General features: G+C 39.0%; 1 protein-coding gene across 1 annotated transcript; it reads right to left on the bottom strand.

Moving 5' to 3' along the window:
• Window positions 1–942: 942 nt before the first annotated feature.
• On the bottom strand, window positions 943–15654 carry si:ch211-243g18.2 (uncharacterized protein LOC559906 homolog). The gene is made up of 9 exons (XM_017708137.2): window positions 15581–15654; window positions 11765–12159; window positions 10864–10946; window positions 9788–9944; window positions 6900–7064; window positions 5978–6103; window positions 3001–3218; window positions 2294–2322; window positions 943–1461 (listed from the first exon to the last, which is right to left on the bottom strand). Exons 2-9 carry the CDS (start codon window positions 12152–12154, stop codon window positions 1346–1348), a joined length of 1284 nt encoding a protein of 427 aa, XP_017563626.1. The 5' UTR covers window positions 12155–12159; window positions 15581–15654; the 3' UTR covers window positions 943–1345.
• Between the last annotated feature and the right edge of the window lie 72 nt (window positions 15655–15726).

Below are 15726 nucleotides of genomic sequence, written 5' to 3'. Positions count from 1 at the left end.
AACTGCCAGTCAATTTGCTAAAGACTATAAAAGAAACAAAAATAATGTGTATTATAAACATAGGCGGCACGGTGGCGTGGCGGGTAGCGCTGTCGCCTCACAGCAAAGAGGGCCTGGGTTTGATTCCCCGGCCGGGTGACCGGGGTCCTCTCTGTGTGGAGTTTGCATGTTCTCCCCGTGTCTGCTTTTCTCCGGTTTTCTCACACAGTCCAAAGACATGCAGTCAGGCCAATTGGACATGCTAAATTGCCCCTAGGTGTGAGTGTGTGAGTGACTGTCTGTGTCTGTCTGTCTGCCCTGCGATGGACTGGCGCCCTGTCCAGGGTGTATCCTGCCTTCTGCCCGAAGACTGCTGGGATAGGCTCCAGCACCCCCCACGACCCTGACGGAGAAGCGGCTTAGAAAATGGATGGATTATAAAAATAATAATGTACATAATTATGTGTGTTACAACAGCCACAGTGGGGTACAAAAGACTGAGACCACAAATGAAAACATTTCACTACTGATTCTGTTGCCAGCATCATAATTTGAATAAATAACAGAATCTCTGAAATTTTAATATGAACTTCCTTATATTTGAAATGTCCTTCTTTTGCTTTAACAGCAGCCAGCACTCAAGCTGCATGGATTCCACAAATTTATGCAAAAGCCTCTGGTAAGCAGATCAAATCCACCTGAAAGTCATCTGAACATGAGCTTCAGTGCAAAAGATAAATAAATGTGGAAAGACCTTAATATGAGTGTTAATTTCCAAATTTTATCCCTTAAAATCTCAGGTTTATTACACACTAAAGCATATTATTCAGTCACTACGGGGACTTCAATGCAAAGTACCTGAACTATTCTTAGGACCTTACTGTTTAAGCCATTTATAAACTTCATAAAAATTGGTTTCGTCCTGTAGATAATAATCTAAATAACAACACTCACTCACAATGGGTCTTTTGACTCTTTTATTGCTTTTCATTGATACGACCTACACTACCAATCATCATTTCAAAAACAAAGTTTACTACATTCGTCACCCCCCAGTTCTACAAGGAGAAAAATACTGTAAACATGAAAAGAAAAACCAGGATGTCCCTTCTGATAAAAACACTAAAGAGCAACAAAGGGAAGGCTTATCTCCTGCACGGTGCTGATTGGAAGGCGGATGCCGCTCTGTAGTAATGTGGCCTCTTTGTGCAGCTTGAGAAAAGGAGCAGAAAGCTGATCTGTTTCAAAGGCTTTGGTGGTGTAACAGAAATCTGAGAGTTACTCTGGGGGCCTCCAGGAGCCAGGGGCTAATGTGGTCCCTAACAGACAAAGGGGGCTTTATATTTTGGGTTAAAAAGCTCAGATTTTACTTCTTAGTCTCCTCGATCTGCTCAACCTCGCTGGACTCGTCAACAACTTTCCCATTGATCATGGTCTGAGTGACCACTTTCACGATCTTCCTGGTGCGAACGTCCGGCTCCTCTGCAGAGAGAGCGAGAGAGAGAGAGAGAATAGAAGGCGAAAGGGGGCGAGAGAGGTAGAGAGAGCAGAAGCAAAAGACAAAGTGTAAGTGACAGACAGAAAGAGAGGGGAGAGAGAGAGGTAGAGGGATAGAAAAGGAATGAGAGAAAGAGTGAGTGAGAGAGTGATAGGGAGAGAGAGAGAGACAGAGTGAGACATTTTTGATGTGTGACTTTCTCCTCAAGCGAGCCTGCTCAGGGATGTGTGAGGTTTGCGTTGTCAGGGACGTGCTGCTGTGTTTTGGGAGGTTACTCTGTTAGCAGCATTTAATCTGCCATTAGTCCACAGCCACAGCCCCTGTTTGGAGCCTATAGCACTGGCAGTCTGACTGCTGGGAGAAATTCGTATAACCATCAGTGTTCATCGTATAAAACAAATCTTACCACACATAACACATGAGATCAGCTATTCTCACAAATCATTCCAGCCTGAAATATTTTTTTTATCTCAACTAGATTAAACGGCTTTTGGCATTTAGTCTAGATTCTTGCCAGTATGAGTCACTGGTCACTATAGACTAAGAGAAAGCAGGGTGGGTCTAGACTGTGAATGATTGGTCAGTGATTAAGCGCACAACTCTTATCAAAGTGAAAAGTAGTTATGTCACAAGTACATTATGTCATGAACTCCACCATGCCAACAGCTTCTTACATTAGCCAACAAGGATAAACAGCTCATGGCAGTCTAAACCCACATGCTACTGGATCTCATTCTGGCAAGGCATTCTTTGCAAATATTTGCAAATCTTTGCAAATCTGCTGATAAATGTGCATGTATTTGCAGAGGTACTTACTCTTAGGGGGTGGAGGCACTTCCTTAATACTGCCAGAGAAAAAAAGAACAAGATATAAATATCAGACAAAACAGCTCTTCATGTGTTTTACACAGATTGCATTACTGATATTTAGAGCACACTTATAACTCAAATTTCAAGCCTGTTGTGCTGGTATATACTCAATGGCCACTTTATTAGAAAAACCTACTTGTACTTCCCCTAACTGGGCACTTCAGTAGATGCACCAAATTTACACTTCCATCTGTTTTACACTTTACTAGAAACCTATGTTGTACTATCTTTAACTGGCCACTTTATTGGTAACACCTACCTCGTAATTCCACTCACTGGCCACTTTATTAGAAACACGTACTTTGTAGTTCTACTTAAAGTCCTGTTAACAACACAGGTGTACAGACTGTAGCCCATCTGTTGCTGTGCAGGTAGTGGCATGCTAATGTGTGTGTGGTGCTGATACGAGCGAATCAGACATAGCAATGTTGCTGGGGTTTTTACACATATCAGTGTCACTGCTAGATTCAGAGTGTTCCACCACTCACAACTATCCAGCTAATAATATCCCTGTCCTCAAAAACTGACCATCCATGAAAGGCTAGAGGCAATAGAGCTGATACAGTCCCTAACAATACACCAGCAGGGTTGAGCTACAAGATAGTGGTCAGCAAGCGTAAAAAAAGAAGACAGCTTTTGGCTCCAGCACTCACGTGTCTTCTCCTTCCAGCAGCCGCCTGTAGGTGGCGATCTCCAGCTCGAGGTTCTGTTTGATGCGCAGCAGCTGTTCATAATCAGTCTTGTTGCGCTGCATGTCCAGACGCAGCTGAGACAGGTCCTCCTCCAGCTGGTTGAGCGTGGCCTGCAGACGTTCCATCTCCAGAGCATACTTCTGACCCGTCTCACCTAGACTACCTTCCAGAGCGGCCACCTGTAGGTTGGAGAGCGAGCCAGAGACAGCTCAGTTTTTAATTTTATTATTCATTACACAGTATTATTCAGAAAGTAAAAGTACCATATTTCATTGTGAAATGTAAAGTGGAGTGAATTGAAATCTCCAAAATAAAATAAAATGTAACTTAATAAATAAATAAATAGATGTAATCCATTAAATAGAGTTCAAATATTTATATGGGATGTTTGAATTCATTAAAACTTCATTTTTAACTGTAACTTTTTTTACTCAAAATGCATTTTAAATAAAGAAATAAACTCTGGGTGGGATTATTAAAGCAGAAGGATGATGAACGTGGGAAGTGCTGACAAGATTAGAGATATTTACACTTGTTCTCCCATGTTCAGCAGCATGAGAACAAAAGGGTGTGTGTGCACTTCAAATGGAGATAGCCACAACGCAAAGTATATAAATAAACTCTCAGCATGACTGGAGGTGAAACATGAACACGCAGTGTTCCGTATCAGCCAGGGTGCGCACGTTATTTTACTGATTACTGAAGGATTAATGAAGTTACAACTGTCAATACAACGCTCTCGTTTACCACACGCTATCATCTGAGCTACTGAGCTGTTTAAGTGAAATGACCCTGATGGTGCTGAATGGCTACCGTCAGATACAGAGACTTCATGTTCTTTATTGTTTTAGAGCACATGTATAGCATCCTTACATAAACAGTAACTGCTGGGTTACAAACAAGATGGAATACATAAATTCAGGCTGGAAGTATGTAATGGAAAAAGGGGAATACTGGGTGAAATGGTGTACATGTAATTCTATTCATTATCTCTTCTGTTTTCCTGCCTTAAAATGTCTCTTTTTTGTTTAATTTTGTCTCACTTGAGGTTGAAATTCTATAAATGTAAGTACAGATTCTAAACTCTTAATGTTACGGTTATAAGCTGAAGAGTAGGTCTTTCACATTTTTTACCATTTTACGGCATTGAAACAAATGGGAAAAGGTCAAAAGTGCAGCATCAAACTTGTTCATACAGAATGCAGATGTAATTTATTCTATAGTAAATGTAATTAAGTATGAGTTTACATCAAACACTTATGTAAATGTAAATGATTGTCGAGACTCTTAAAAATAAAGCTTTCTAACAGTTCTTGACTGGGACATATTGTTCTAGGAAACCTTCCATAATTACAGAACCTCTATATTATGGAGGCTCTTTAACCACTTAAAATCTGAGGCTTATTACATTACTAAGACTTATTATTCGGTAACTACAGGGACTTTGATGAAGACTGGCGAGCTATTCTACACATTCGCACATCTCATTTACAGAAATGGATTATCTTTCATTCACTATCTTTCAAAAGGTTCTTTAGGGAAGCAAAGGTAGTTATTCTATGGCATCAGTAGAAGTCTTTCTGGCACATTTAACACCAGGTAGTAAGTTGCAACTATTAGTGCTAGACTCTTTGTTGTTCCTGTAGGCAGTTTCTAATTTTATTAGTGACAAATTTAACATGTTAGGCCTTCTGTTGGCCCAGCCAATGGAAGAGCTCACTTGGCTGTTTCTACTTGAATAAAACAGAGAAAAAAATCCTGACCGGACAATTTCATGCTGGGCACTTCGAGAATTAAACCCTTTTGCTTCCATTCAAAACTTAGTGAAATAAGATTAGTACCATACTATCTTCAAAGTTTATATTAAATTACAAATAAATTACGGGCATTCATTTATTTCACAGGAACTAGGCCTGAGGGTATCCCAGCCCACTTTTAAACCTGCAATACGTTCTTGTCGCATCCTGTGCTCAAAATTTTCATACACTGAAGAAGAAAGTTGTTTAATTTACATGATACCAATGTGTGCATTGCTTGACACAAATGGAATATGCTACATCAACTGAGGTTAGTTTATTAAGTATGTACACATAGTAATTATGTTGATGTAACATATTTATTCATATGCAGCCAACATACACATTTGAACACAATGTACAATTATTTTTTAGTGTATCAAATGCTGCTCTTTAGACTCCAGTACTGTAGATGGGCTGTTTTCATGGCACTGCTCCAAAGAACCCTTTCTGGTGCCTTTATTTCTAAGGGCATAGCATAATTCTAATAATTAATCTAGACTTCAAAGGTGTAATAAACCAATGAAGTCTTCTGTAGCTCTGTCAAGTGTGATCACCACAGTCCTTCTGAATGAATTCCAGGTGCTCAGACTGTCACAGCACTGAAACTGTTATAAAACAGATCTGTATATGACCTAACGTCTTCCCTTATTTACTCCAGACTGATCTGTTTACAGTAACCAGAAGAATGGTAGGAGGACCCAGAAGGACTAAGACAGACAGTTACAGATCCTGAGAGCCAGATCTGTGCCTAGAGTGAAACTCAAACTCTCATGGGAAAGGTTGTGGGTGATACAGAGGCTGATACTGAGGGATTACTCTGTACTTTCTGAGCACTAACACCTTGTTAAGAGTGCCATAGCTGCAGCACTTTAACATTCCTCAGCTTGACCTGGCTCATTCAGCTGGGCTAAAACTCTGACTGACTGAGTGTTTTCTCTCCGACTACTTTGGACCAGTGAAAGTAGGACACAGTAGGGGACACTTGGGGACTTGTTTGGTCCCACTGTGAAAAGGGCAAAGTTTTCAATTCCCCTGCTAAGCGGTAACTCTATAAGACTGGACGTTGCTCTATAAGTTCAATCTGGCTACAAGATCAGAGTTTAAAAGCTACCCCCTCCCTGGCCCCAGAGAGGTCTGACCTGCTTGTGAAGGCTCTCCAGTTCCACCTCCAGAGTCTGAAGGAAGCGCTGCCTCTCGCTCAGCTCGCTCTGAGCCCCCCGCAAAGCTTCGTTGCTCTCCCGCACCTCCATCTGCACCCCCTCCAGCTATAACAGGAGCACAGGGGCACTGTTACACACTGTTACTTTTTTGAAAGGTTTCTTATTTTATTTAATAGTAACCTTCACAATATAGATTGAAATGCTGTAAACAAGTCACCAAAAGTTATCAAACCTCAATAAAATAAGATTAACAGTACACTATTTGCAAAGTTTATATTAAATTAAAATAAACTAAAGTTACTGACATGCATTTTTTTATTTCACAGGAATTTGCCATCCAGCCATTCTGGATATTAATTCTTCATTCTTAATTATGGAATTGTCCACAGCTCTGCAAATCATTTAAAAGTTTCTTAATTCTCATTTTATTTTATTGACAACAGTGATTTCAAACTTTTTGGTCTATAGTATAACACACAGAAAGAGTTAGATTGGAAGAAAGTGTTGCATTTGAAACTGTTACAAATATAGTAAAAAGGTATTGTTGAGGAGCAATCAGTTACAGCTATGGAATTCATCCACCCCCCTCCAAAAAAAAAAAAAACATCTGAGAGGAATGGCACCATAATGCTTCACCCAATTCTGTGACTTCTATGACAGTGTAAACCAGCCACTGGGATCCCCGGACGATCCACATTTTTGTTCAATTCCAGCTCCTAACACATGCAAACCAAGCAATCAAGAAATTCATACCTGGTTCAAGAAAGCTGGGAGCTCAGACAGGGCAAAAATGTGAAGCGTCTGTGATCATGCATGCACTGGATTTGGATGCAATGTTCTACAAGGTGCTCTGCAGCTTTCAAATAAATGGATGAGCTCAAGTAGGTGGAGTACGACTGACCTTCTTGCGGTACCAGTTTTCTGCCTCCTCCTTGTTCTTCTGGACAATTCCTTCATACTGAGAACGGAGCTCAGACAGCACTGTGCCTAGGTCAGTGCCACGAGCAGCATCCACCTCCACATTCACCTCCTCATGAGCAACCCGAGCCCGCAGGTTATCCATCTCCTGTAGAAAGTTAGAGAGAGAGAGAGAGAGAGAACAATCATAACAATCCTCACATAAACAAGCAAAGAAACAATATGGCCATTTGCTTATAATAATAAGTGTGTATATATATATATATATATATATATATATATATATATATATATATATATATATATATATATATATATATAGTATAATACATATTTTTCCTTCTCCTGTAAAGTTTTGTTCTGACAACAGTGATTGTGGTCATTTATTTATTGAGGAAAATGATTCAGTATTACATATTTGTAAGTGGCAAAAGTATGTGAACATTTAGGATTAGCAGATTTTTTTAAAAAGTATATATGATTGTTGCAATACTTTGACCATGCAAATGTTTATACAATGTGACTTGTCATGTCAGTAAAGCAACTCTTTAATTAACCCTTCATTTTAAATCGTGAAAATCTTGTTCTGAGACCTTCTTTTGACTGTGATTGGGCCATAACACTTGCACAGGCCACATTTTATGTTTCTTGTTTTTTTAATTCAGCAAGTAAATAGTAATCTTGCATTAAATTGTGCTCTTTGTAGAGTATGTGTAACTTATTTTTACTTAGAACATCAACAAAATATTTGACCGTGGTGTGCAAACTTTTGCATATGACTGTACTGATGACTTTTAGCTGTAAAACATTCTCTTTCTAAGCTTTGCCAATGTGTTTCTTAATATATACCAGAAAAGCTATATTCAGTTGAATAGAACTGAATGATCTGACGAAGACAATAAGCCAGCGAAAGAGAAGTAAGAGTAGATAAGCTGTATGTGTTTTCATCTCTCAGCATTTGATTATGCTAAGTGTGTGTAAATTCAGTGTTCACTCAGGAGGGTGTGGTATGTGTATGTGCATACGAGTGTATATGATCCAGTGGTAAGAACCTGACACCACACAGAGGTTTAGAGTGGAAGGAAGCCCCTTTATTATTTATCCACTCTGAATATTTGATAGGTGTCTTACATTACCAACTGTTGTATCTAGAAACATCTAGTATCTAGAAATGTGAATATGCACACAAACATGACTTGGTGTGTGTTAAACTTGGCATGGAACCCTTGACTCATAGACATAAAGGTTGAGTTTAAGAAGCTCAACAAGCTGCTTACATGACTTGAAAAAGGGCTAAACATTTAACATGAGTCAATAACATTTAATAGATGATAATCATATCATCAGTCAAAGTGTATATCCACGCAGAGGCAAGCTGTGAAGTCTATCATGTCTCACTTGGTGGTATAATTAGAGTTAAGTTAAAACATCTTCTAAAGACCAAATATAACCAGGAAGAAGCGAATTCTGAGGTAGATGCAGGAAAGAGCTGCATCTTCAGTTACTACATGGATTGGGTTACAAAGTGCTTGTCTATCACATACAAAGGCAGCCATTTTTGAAGATCATTCAGGCACGTTATTGGCCAACCCCTTAAACTTAAAGATCTGAAACTTGCATATCAAAGAATCATTTGTTTCAGTCTTTCCTCAACAGAATGCTAGTTTGGCTAACAATAAAGAAAGCTATTCCCTACTAATTAGCATGACCTCAATTACAAGATGTTAACTACAAGGTGGTTACAATTTTCCCATCATTATTGGCAACAATAGTATTTTATTTCAAAACATTCTTTGAAATATGGCCTCCTCTAGTCTAAAATAAACTTAGTTGCTAGTTTATTAGAAAATCTTGTTGCTACACTTATTTGCCATTTTGGATTTCCACCATAGGTTCACTTTAGGTTCACATCTACAGTGTAGTCCATCTGATGCTACATTATTGATCAAGCTCCATTTACCACATTCAGTAATGGAACCAAAGGACCACCACTAACAAGATATTGTTGTGGACCATTCTGAACTAGTCAAGAGTGGCTCTGTGATCAGAAACTTGTGAAGGGTTAGTAGTCTTCAATTCCAGGCCTTGAATCCAGTTTCCAGTGCTGGATTTTGTAATTACTGGTAATTAACTGAATTGTAAATGTAATTTGGCACCTAGTGTCGTACCTACTAGTAAAAATAATGAGTATATTTACATGCACTTAATAATCAAATAATAGCAGCATATGAGATTTTGTCAGTTATTGGATCAACATGTTTACATGCACGTGAGTATTCAGATAATGGAAATTACAGGTCTACATATAAATCAGACAATAATCAGAATTCTGCTTTGTATCCAGCCAATAGACTCACAGAAGAAGACATGACATAATGTAAAATTCAAACTTCAAGGCACTGCTTTTTTTAAAACATCGCACCACTTTGCCACTTTACATGATGTGTGTTTATGAACACACATCATGTAGAAGATGAAGAATATTTAAATCCTTCATTTCTTCAAGCATGTAGTTGATTTCAGCATTGCTATAAAAGTGTTTCGCTGCCATTTTGCAGCAATGTTGCTTGCTTATTTATGGCATCATGAAATGTTTGTACATGCACAGACTGAGAAAGCTGAAAGAAATCAAAGAGTATGCTGGTTACATGACCATTTGAATAATCAGATGCAGCTGCAGAAATCTGATCAGATTATTGAGTGCATGTGAACGCACTCAGTCTGCAAATTGCGCAAGGAAAAGGATGAGCTGCAGTCTTTAACTTTCCACTTACAAGGTGTATCAGCAAGGTAGACGTGTTCAATAAAGTGCCCAGAAAGTAGGAAGGAGACCTACATCTATCATATCATGGCCAGATGGGAACAACATACCTCTTCATGGTTCTTCTTGAGGAAGTAGAGCTCTTCCTTCAGGCTGTCCAGGTCTCCACGCAGTGTGGCGATGATCTGGTCATGGTCTGTCTTGGCTTTCTTCAGAGCCACACAGTCTCTCTCCACTGACTGACACATGGCACTTTCTGCTTCCCATCTGAAACATACACAAACTTTTACCAGGCCTGACTCCTCTTGGATTAAATGTATGTGATCTGAGGAACACTGTATGAATCAAACGTGCCAAACCCTCTTCCAAACCCTGGATTCAACTCTAATCTAATAGTCTTCATTCCAGTGTTTAGCTGTTGTAGAAGACCTTGCTTAGCTGAATCAGGTGTGTTTGATTAGAGTTGAAACTAAACATTGCAGAACAGTAGATCTTCTGGAGCAAGGTTGGACCCTCTTACACTCTCAAAGATTAAGGTACCACTAAAAGGGTTTTGGGACCAACGCCATAGAAGAATGACTTGTACTTTCCTAGATAACCTTCAAATGGATGCTTCTTTAAAGAACCCATCCACCCATCCATCCATTTTCTAAGCTGCTCTTTAAAGAACCATTTTTGTAAATGAAAAGTACAAGTAAAAAATAATCTTAATTAAAGTTGAGTGGACGTCCATATAATTTTAAAAGGGAATCCTCATGGCCTTTTAATCCTTCAGGTCTAATGTGTGTGTAATTGTCTGTAATTGTTTTATTTCATAGAATAATAATGCTTCATGCAATATTAAGCTCTGCAAGTATTGCAGTGGTACTTGCTGTCCAATCATGATTTTTTTGCATTTAGGTGTCTAGGTAGATTCAGCTAAGTTAATTTCTCAATTGATTGGGCCTTCAAGAGCTTGACAGAAGGCCTTATGCAATAGGTTAAAACCAATATGTTTTTGTCAGCTGTATAAATTGAAAATGGCATAAACTGTTACTAGATGTTTTTTTATTAAATTATATATATACTGTTAATTTCTGTCAGGGTCTAATAGTCACAGTTTATTACTGCATAATCTTTTACACCAATTAAAGTTTTTTAAGGGTGTAGTCTAGATTAGTTTTAGCCTTGGGAGGCTTCCACTTACTTGATTCTAAAGTCATCTGCAGCCAGCTTGGCATTATCGATCTCCAACATAATACGAGCATTCTCCAAAGTCTTCTTCCTGACCTGGGGGGCATTAGCAAATACAATGTATTATCATTTAAAACTTCACCACACAGATAGATAGCAATCATGTCACCGTTTTATGCCATTTATTTTAAAATCACACTTTCACTACTGCAATCATGGCTGCGCTCCACCTCTAGTCTAATAAGGCATCACATTCCTCCTATGTTAAAGAGTAACTGTACAGTCTTGAGGAGCTGGCAATTATTAATGGTGCACTGAGGCTGTCTAACTTGTCTAACAGAGCTTCACAGTGCACTCTTGTGTGCTAAACTTCACATTTCCTGAGAATTCATGCAGGCACAGTCCAGATTTCCAAACAAACATGAGTCACATTTCTACAGAAGTTTAATGAACTTTGATGATACTGTTTACATACAATTTGTCTGTTTAATATATAAACACATTATCTACAATAGGCTTCTTTTCCAACGGCTGTCCCCTTTTAAAAAGATGGAACTTCATGGGTAAAGTCAGTGATTCTATATACCATGAACCAAAATCCATTTGTATTCATAAAGGGCTCTTTTCATGGTGAAATAGTTCTTGAGTTTGATGGGGAATATGTTGTAAATGATTCTATATAGAAACTTTGTGAAAAAGGTTCAATATAGCACCAAAAAAAAGGTGGATTGAGGAGTGAGGAGATGTATATGGTTCTATATAGAAGCTTTATATAGAAAATATGGTTGTGTATGGTTCTATAGAGACCCCTATATAGAAAATCCAAATTTTTAACACATTTTCATTTTAGTTCTTGCAATTTGCAAAGCTTGTGCTTTGTAGACTTAGTGATTAGGTTCTGTCTGCATTAGTACCTCCTGCTCTAGAGCATGGGCCTGTGCCAGCATGGCATCTATGTCATGACCTTTGGGGACCCTCTCTAGCATCAGCTGTTTGATGCGGAGCTCCAGGTCAGCGTTAGACTTCTCCAGTGAGCGCACTTTATCCAGATAGTTGGCCAGTCGGTTGTTGAGGCTCTGCATGGCTTCCTTATCATTGGTGCTGTTGCCCAGGCCGTTGAGTGACAGGGTAGCCAGGCCATTCAGGTCGGTCATGCTCATGGAGGCTGAGCGAGAGAGGGGCTTGGCCGCAGCAAACGAGACGGCTGCTTTGGCCCGGCCACGCACACTGTCCCTCAGAGACAGGTTGGAGAAAGAGGGCTGCCGGCCAATGGAATAACTCCGCATGGACATACTGGACGTCATGATGTCTGCAGACATGGAAACATAGAATACGTGGTTCATGACACTGCACGGAAAAATGATGGCCTTCCTTCTGCACATTTTAATGCACACTTACTGTTCATTTGCTGAATTTAACACATTGAAAAAAACCCCATAAAATATGGCCATTGCAGACATTATGGCACATGTTAAATTGTATTATGTTTTTGCTTCTTCCAAAAAAATTAAATGAACAAATAAATTGTGCAATAAAATGTGCATAAAATTAAGTGACAATATTACAAAAAAAAAAGCTAAAACTCCAAAATGAGAGGTGTGAAAACAACAAGTCTAAGAAAAGAATGAAATTAACCCCCAAAAAGAGAATTAGAGAATAAAGAAACTGTAACTTAATAAATGTAACTTGTCACTACTCAATTCTGAATTTGCTTGTTATTTTTCTAGATCTGGTCTGTTCTAGAATGGCGACCTGTCCAGGGTATATCCTGCCTTCCGCCCGATGACCGCTGGGATAGGCCCCAGCATCCCCCTGTGACCCTGAGGGAGACGCAGCTTAGAAAATGTGTGTGTGTGTGTGTTTGTGTGTATGTGTGTGGTCTGTTCTAGAAATAGTTAAGCTAAAAAAATGGAATGTGCTCAGTTTCCCAATGTTGTTTCTTTAGTTTTAAAATGGAGTTTTCTACAAAAACATCCCCAAACTCCTTTCTCAAACCACATCCAAGTCTTCATTAATGTTACACGGGCTTGTCGATGCGGTTTAGGACACCTTATAACTTGCTGTGAGTTACAAAAATGAGCTACTGTGTAGCTGAACGCTGTGGGCAGCCAGTTTAGACAATAAGTGTTACTCCTAGCATTCAACTGTACAGTTGAAGCAGCATTATAGGTGAATTGGTATTGTTTGCTCTTGGGCTCCCCCTACAGTTGTCATAAATACAATTTACGCTTTGAGCCCCCAGGCGGACAGCTGCACACGTGTGTTTGTTGATGAGCTGAAGGATACAGAATGTAGCTCCCTTTTGTGTCCACACGCATCACGCAGGTGTATAGATTCTGCAGATCACACTTGTAATTTCATTTGTTCTATTTAAAACAACTAAAATTGCGAATATTATCTGTAGCGTCCACATGCCTGCATGATGTGTGTACACGCAAGGGGAAGTCGGATTCTGCTGACCAAAGACTGATCTACAAGTTAGAGTAACACTACAGGATTTTATTACACAAGGATACAAATTTTCAAGATTTGGTCTGAGATTAACAAAGACGGGCTGTTTTGGGGTGAGATTAATTTATTTCTTTGCATGCTAGCTTAGCCTGAAGTGTGATAACTTTTAGAAACCAGAAAAAACTACAAAACCCAATGAGACAAGAATGATGCCGATAAGGTTACAGCCTATGTCACAATCCTTCATGAATAACAATGTCAGGGATGAACACTCTGCTGATGATTTTTCATTGTTTTCCTCTTAGCTGTGATGCTGTTCTGTATTCTGTTATCTCTTTTATCTCGCCAACGATGCTGAGATTTACTCTTGTCTGGTCTCTTGCTCTGTCTCTTTCTCTTCTTCTCTTTCTCACTTCCTCGAATGTCTTCTTTGGTCTCTTTTCAGCCTCTGCCATGATGTCTGTACTGGGAATACTGAGGAGCTTCTTCTCATAGCTAGCTGAAGAGGCATAGCTGTTGGTGTGTGACATGGTGCCGTTATCACGAGGTCTTGTGCCGCTCCTCCAAAGTTACATAGGGCTATAGCAAGCATCCCGGGCCCAGAGTGGCAATAAGAGAGATGCCATTCTCCCTAGTATATGTCAGTGTTTTATCAAAATGACTTAGAAGCTGTTATTTTTAGACAGAATTGTTAAATAATATTGCTTTTTCTTCATTATTAGTATGCTGACAGAAGTCATACAAAGAAAAAACAACAAAAAAAAAACCAATGGCATTTTGTTATCTTAAAATGATCTTAAACCTAGTCAATATATGTAATATTTTCCATTTTGAGGTAGCTGTGATCTTATAAAAAGATTATCTAGCTTATTTCTAGTCATTATTTACTTGTTTTAGGTAATTTTATCAAGTGAAATAACCTCATTATACTGGCAGATAATTCTGCTGTCTTCAAGCACGTCTTAAAATAAGCTAAATTATCTGCCAATACAGTGAGACAATTTTACTTAAGAAATGACTTATAACAAGTAAGAAGTGTCTAGTAATAAGGCGCATAATCTTAAATTAAGTTTACAGCACAAGAAATATTGGATTTATTGACTATTTTTAAGATGCGTTTACTCAACAAGACACCATTATTTGCAGTATACTGTGTCCTAAACCACATGAAGACCTTGATGCAGTTTTGCAGATGTATTTATAGAAAGGATTTGGATGACTATTGATTTCTACTGTATGTTATTTGTTATGTGTTATTTTTTTAGATACGGCATGAAATATGGACAATAAATGTATCTTGGCTGAACAGATATGTCTGCACTACTTGGGAAACTGTGATTTTTCAGCAAACCTTTCCCTTAAATATTGTAAGAATGTCTCACTGCTGGAAAATTAGTGGTAAAATGTCTTTTTTAAGTTTTTTTTTTAATAAAATGAGAACCTCAGCCCATCTGTGAGAATTTTACAGCCTGTACCACCTGTCTGCTCAGAAAAAGTGGTGAATTCTTGACTATGTTCTGCTTTACAGAGATAAATGCACCAGTCATTTCACAGCTTGCTGACCCATTTGTCTTATGTCAGTCTGAAAACCATCTCTCTGTAAAGTGTGGTTGTTTTAGCACTGCAGATAGAGGTTAAGACTGAAAAAAACAGGTCCTTGTTTTTCTATCAGAAAACAATGAAGCTCTCAGATCAACATTCAAATTTCATTTTCATAGACTAATGTGATGATGCTTACCTGCTTTTCATGTACCATGAGCCAAAGCTCACAAAAGCAAAAAAAAAATCTGAGACTGTCACCCAACAGAGAAACGTTTGTTTTTTAAAAGGGTCAGTTCATCAGAGAGATACGCGTCTGAGGGTGAAGGAGACAGCAGGTATTGTTCGTGCTGGCATACCAAACAATCAAGCTCAGTCACACTCCACTAACACTGGATTAGTTGTCAAGGAAACAATGACTTTCTTGTTGTTAAGCCCAGTTTAAGTTACTTTAAACAAGAAAATACAATTAGCTTAACGACTGGTGAAATCCTTTAGCTGTCTCTCTTTAAAGTATATCAAGTTCAACACGTTTTCCAGCGTCCACTTTGTCACTTCTGAGAACACAATTTCACTGTTATCACCTTAAACAAACACACAGCCGGAAATAAAGAACGGCTGCAGGAGACGAAGTCATCAGGCCGCTGTGGTAACAGTGAGCTGTAAGGAGAGTTATTGGCATTGGAGCAGAGCTGTGAGCTGTGAGCTGTGAGGTGTGTCCAAGTGGACTGAGCTCTTACCTGCCTGTAGCGCTTGCTGATGGAGAGATGAGTGGAAGAGTGAGAGGAGGAGAGAACAGCGCTCTGTTAGGGAGTGGAGCACTCCTTTATATGCACAGCAGGAGAGGAGGGACAGAGCACCTGAATACCTGAGGGAGGAGTGCGTT

This window comes from Pygocentrus nattereri, chromosome 18 (assembly GCF_015220715.1).
Source record: "Pygocentrus nattereri isolate fPygNat1 chromosome 18, fPygNat1.pri, whole genome shotgun sequence".
Lineage (NCBI taxonomy): Eukaryota > Metazoa > Chordata > Actinopteri > Characiformes > Serrasalmidae > Pygocentrus > Pygocentrus nattereri.
This window is presented reverse-complemented; position numbering and strand designations above follow the sequence as displayed.

What these genes read in the sequence shown, in the direction of transcription:
- si:ch211-243g18.2 (XM_017708137.2), bottom strand. Translation starts at nt 12,154, where the DNA reads ATGACGTCCAGTATGTCCATGCGGAGTTATTCCATTGGCCGGCAGCCC. An exon ending in GCAGATGACTTTAGAATCAA is followed by an intron (nt 9,945 to 10,863) that starts GTAAGTGGAAGC and finishes TGTATGTTTCAG; the next exon opens with ATGGGAAGCAGAAAGTGCCA. An exon ending in AAAACTGGTACCGCAAGAAG is followed by an intron (nt 6,104 to 6,899) that starts GTCAGTCGTACT and finishes CTCCTGTTATAG; the next exon opens with CTGGAGGGGGTGCAGATGGA.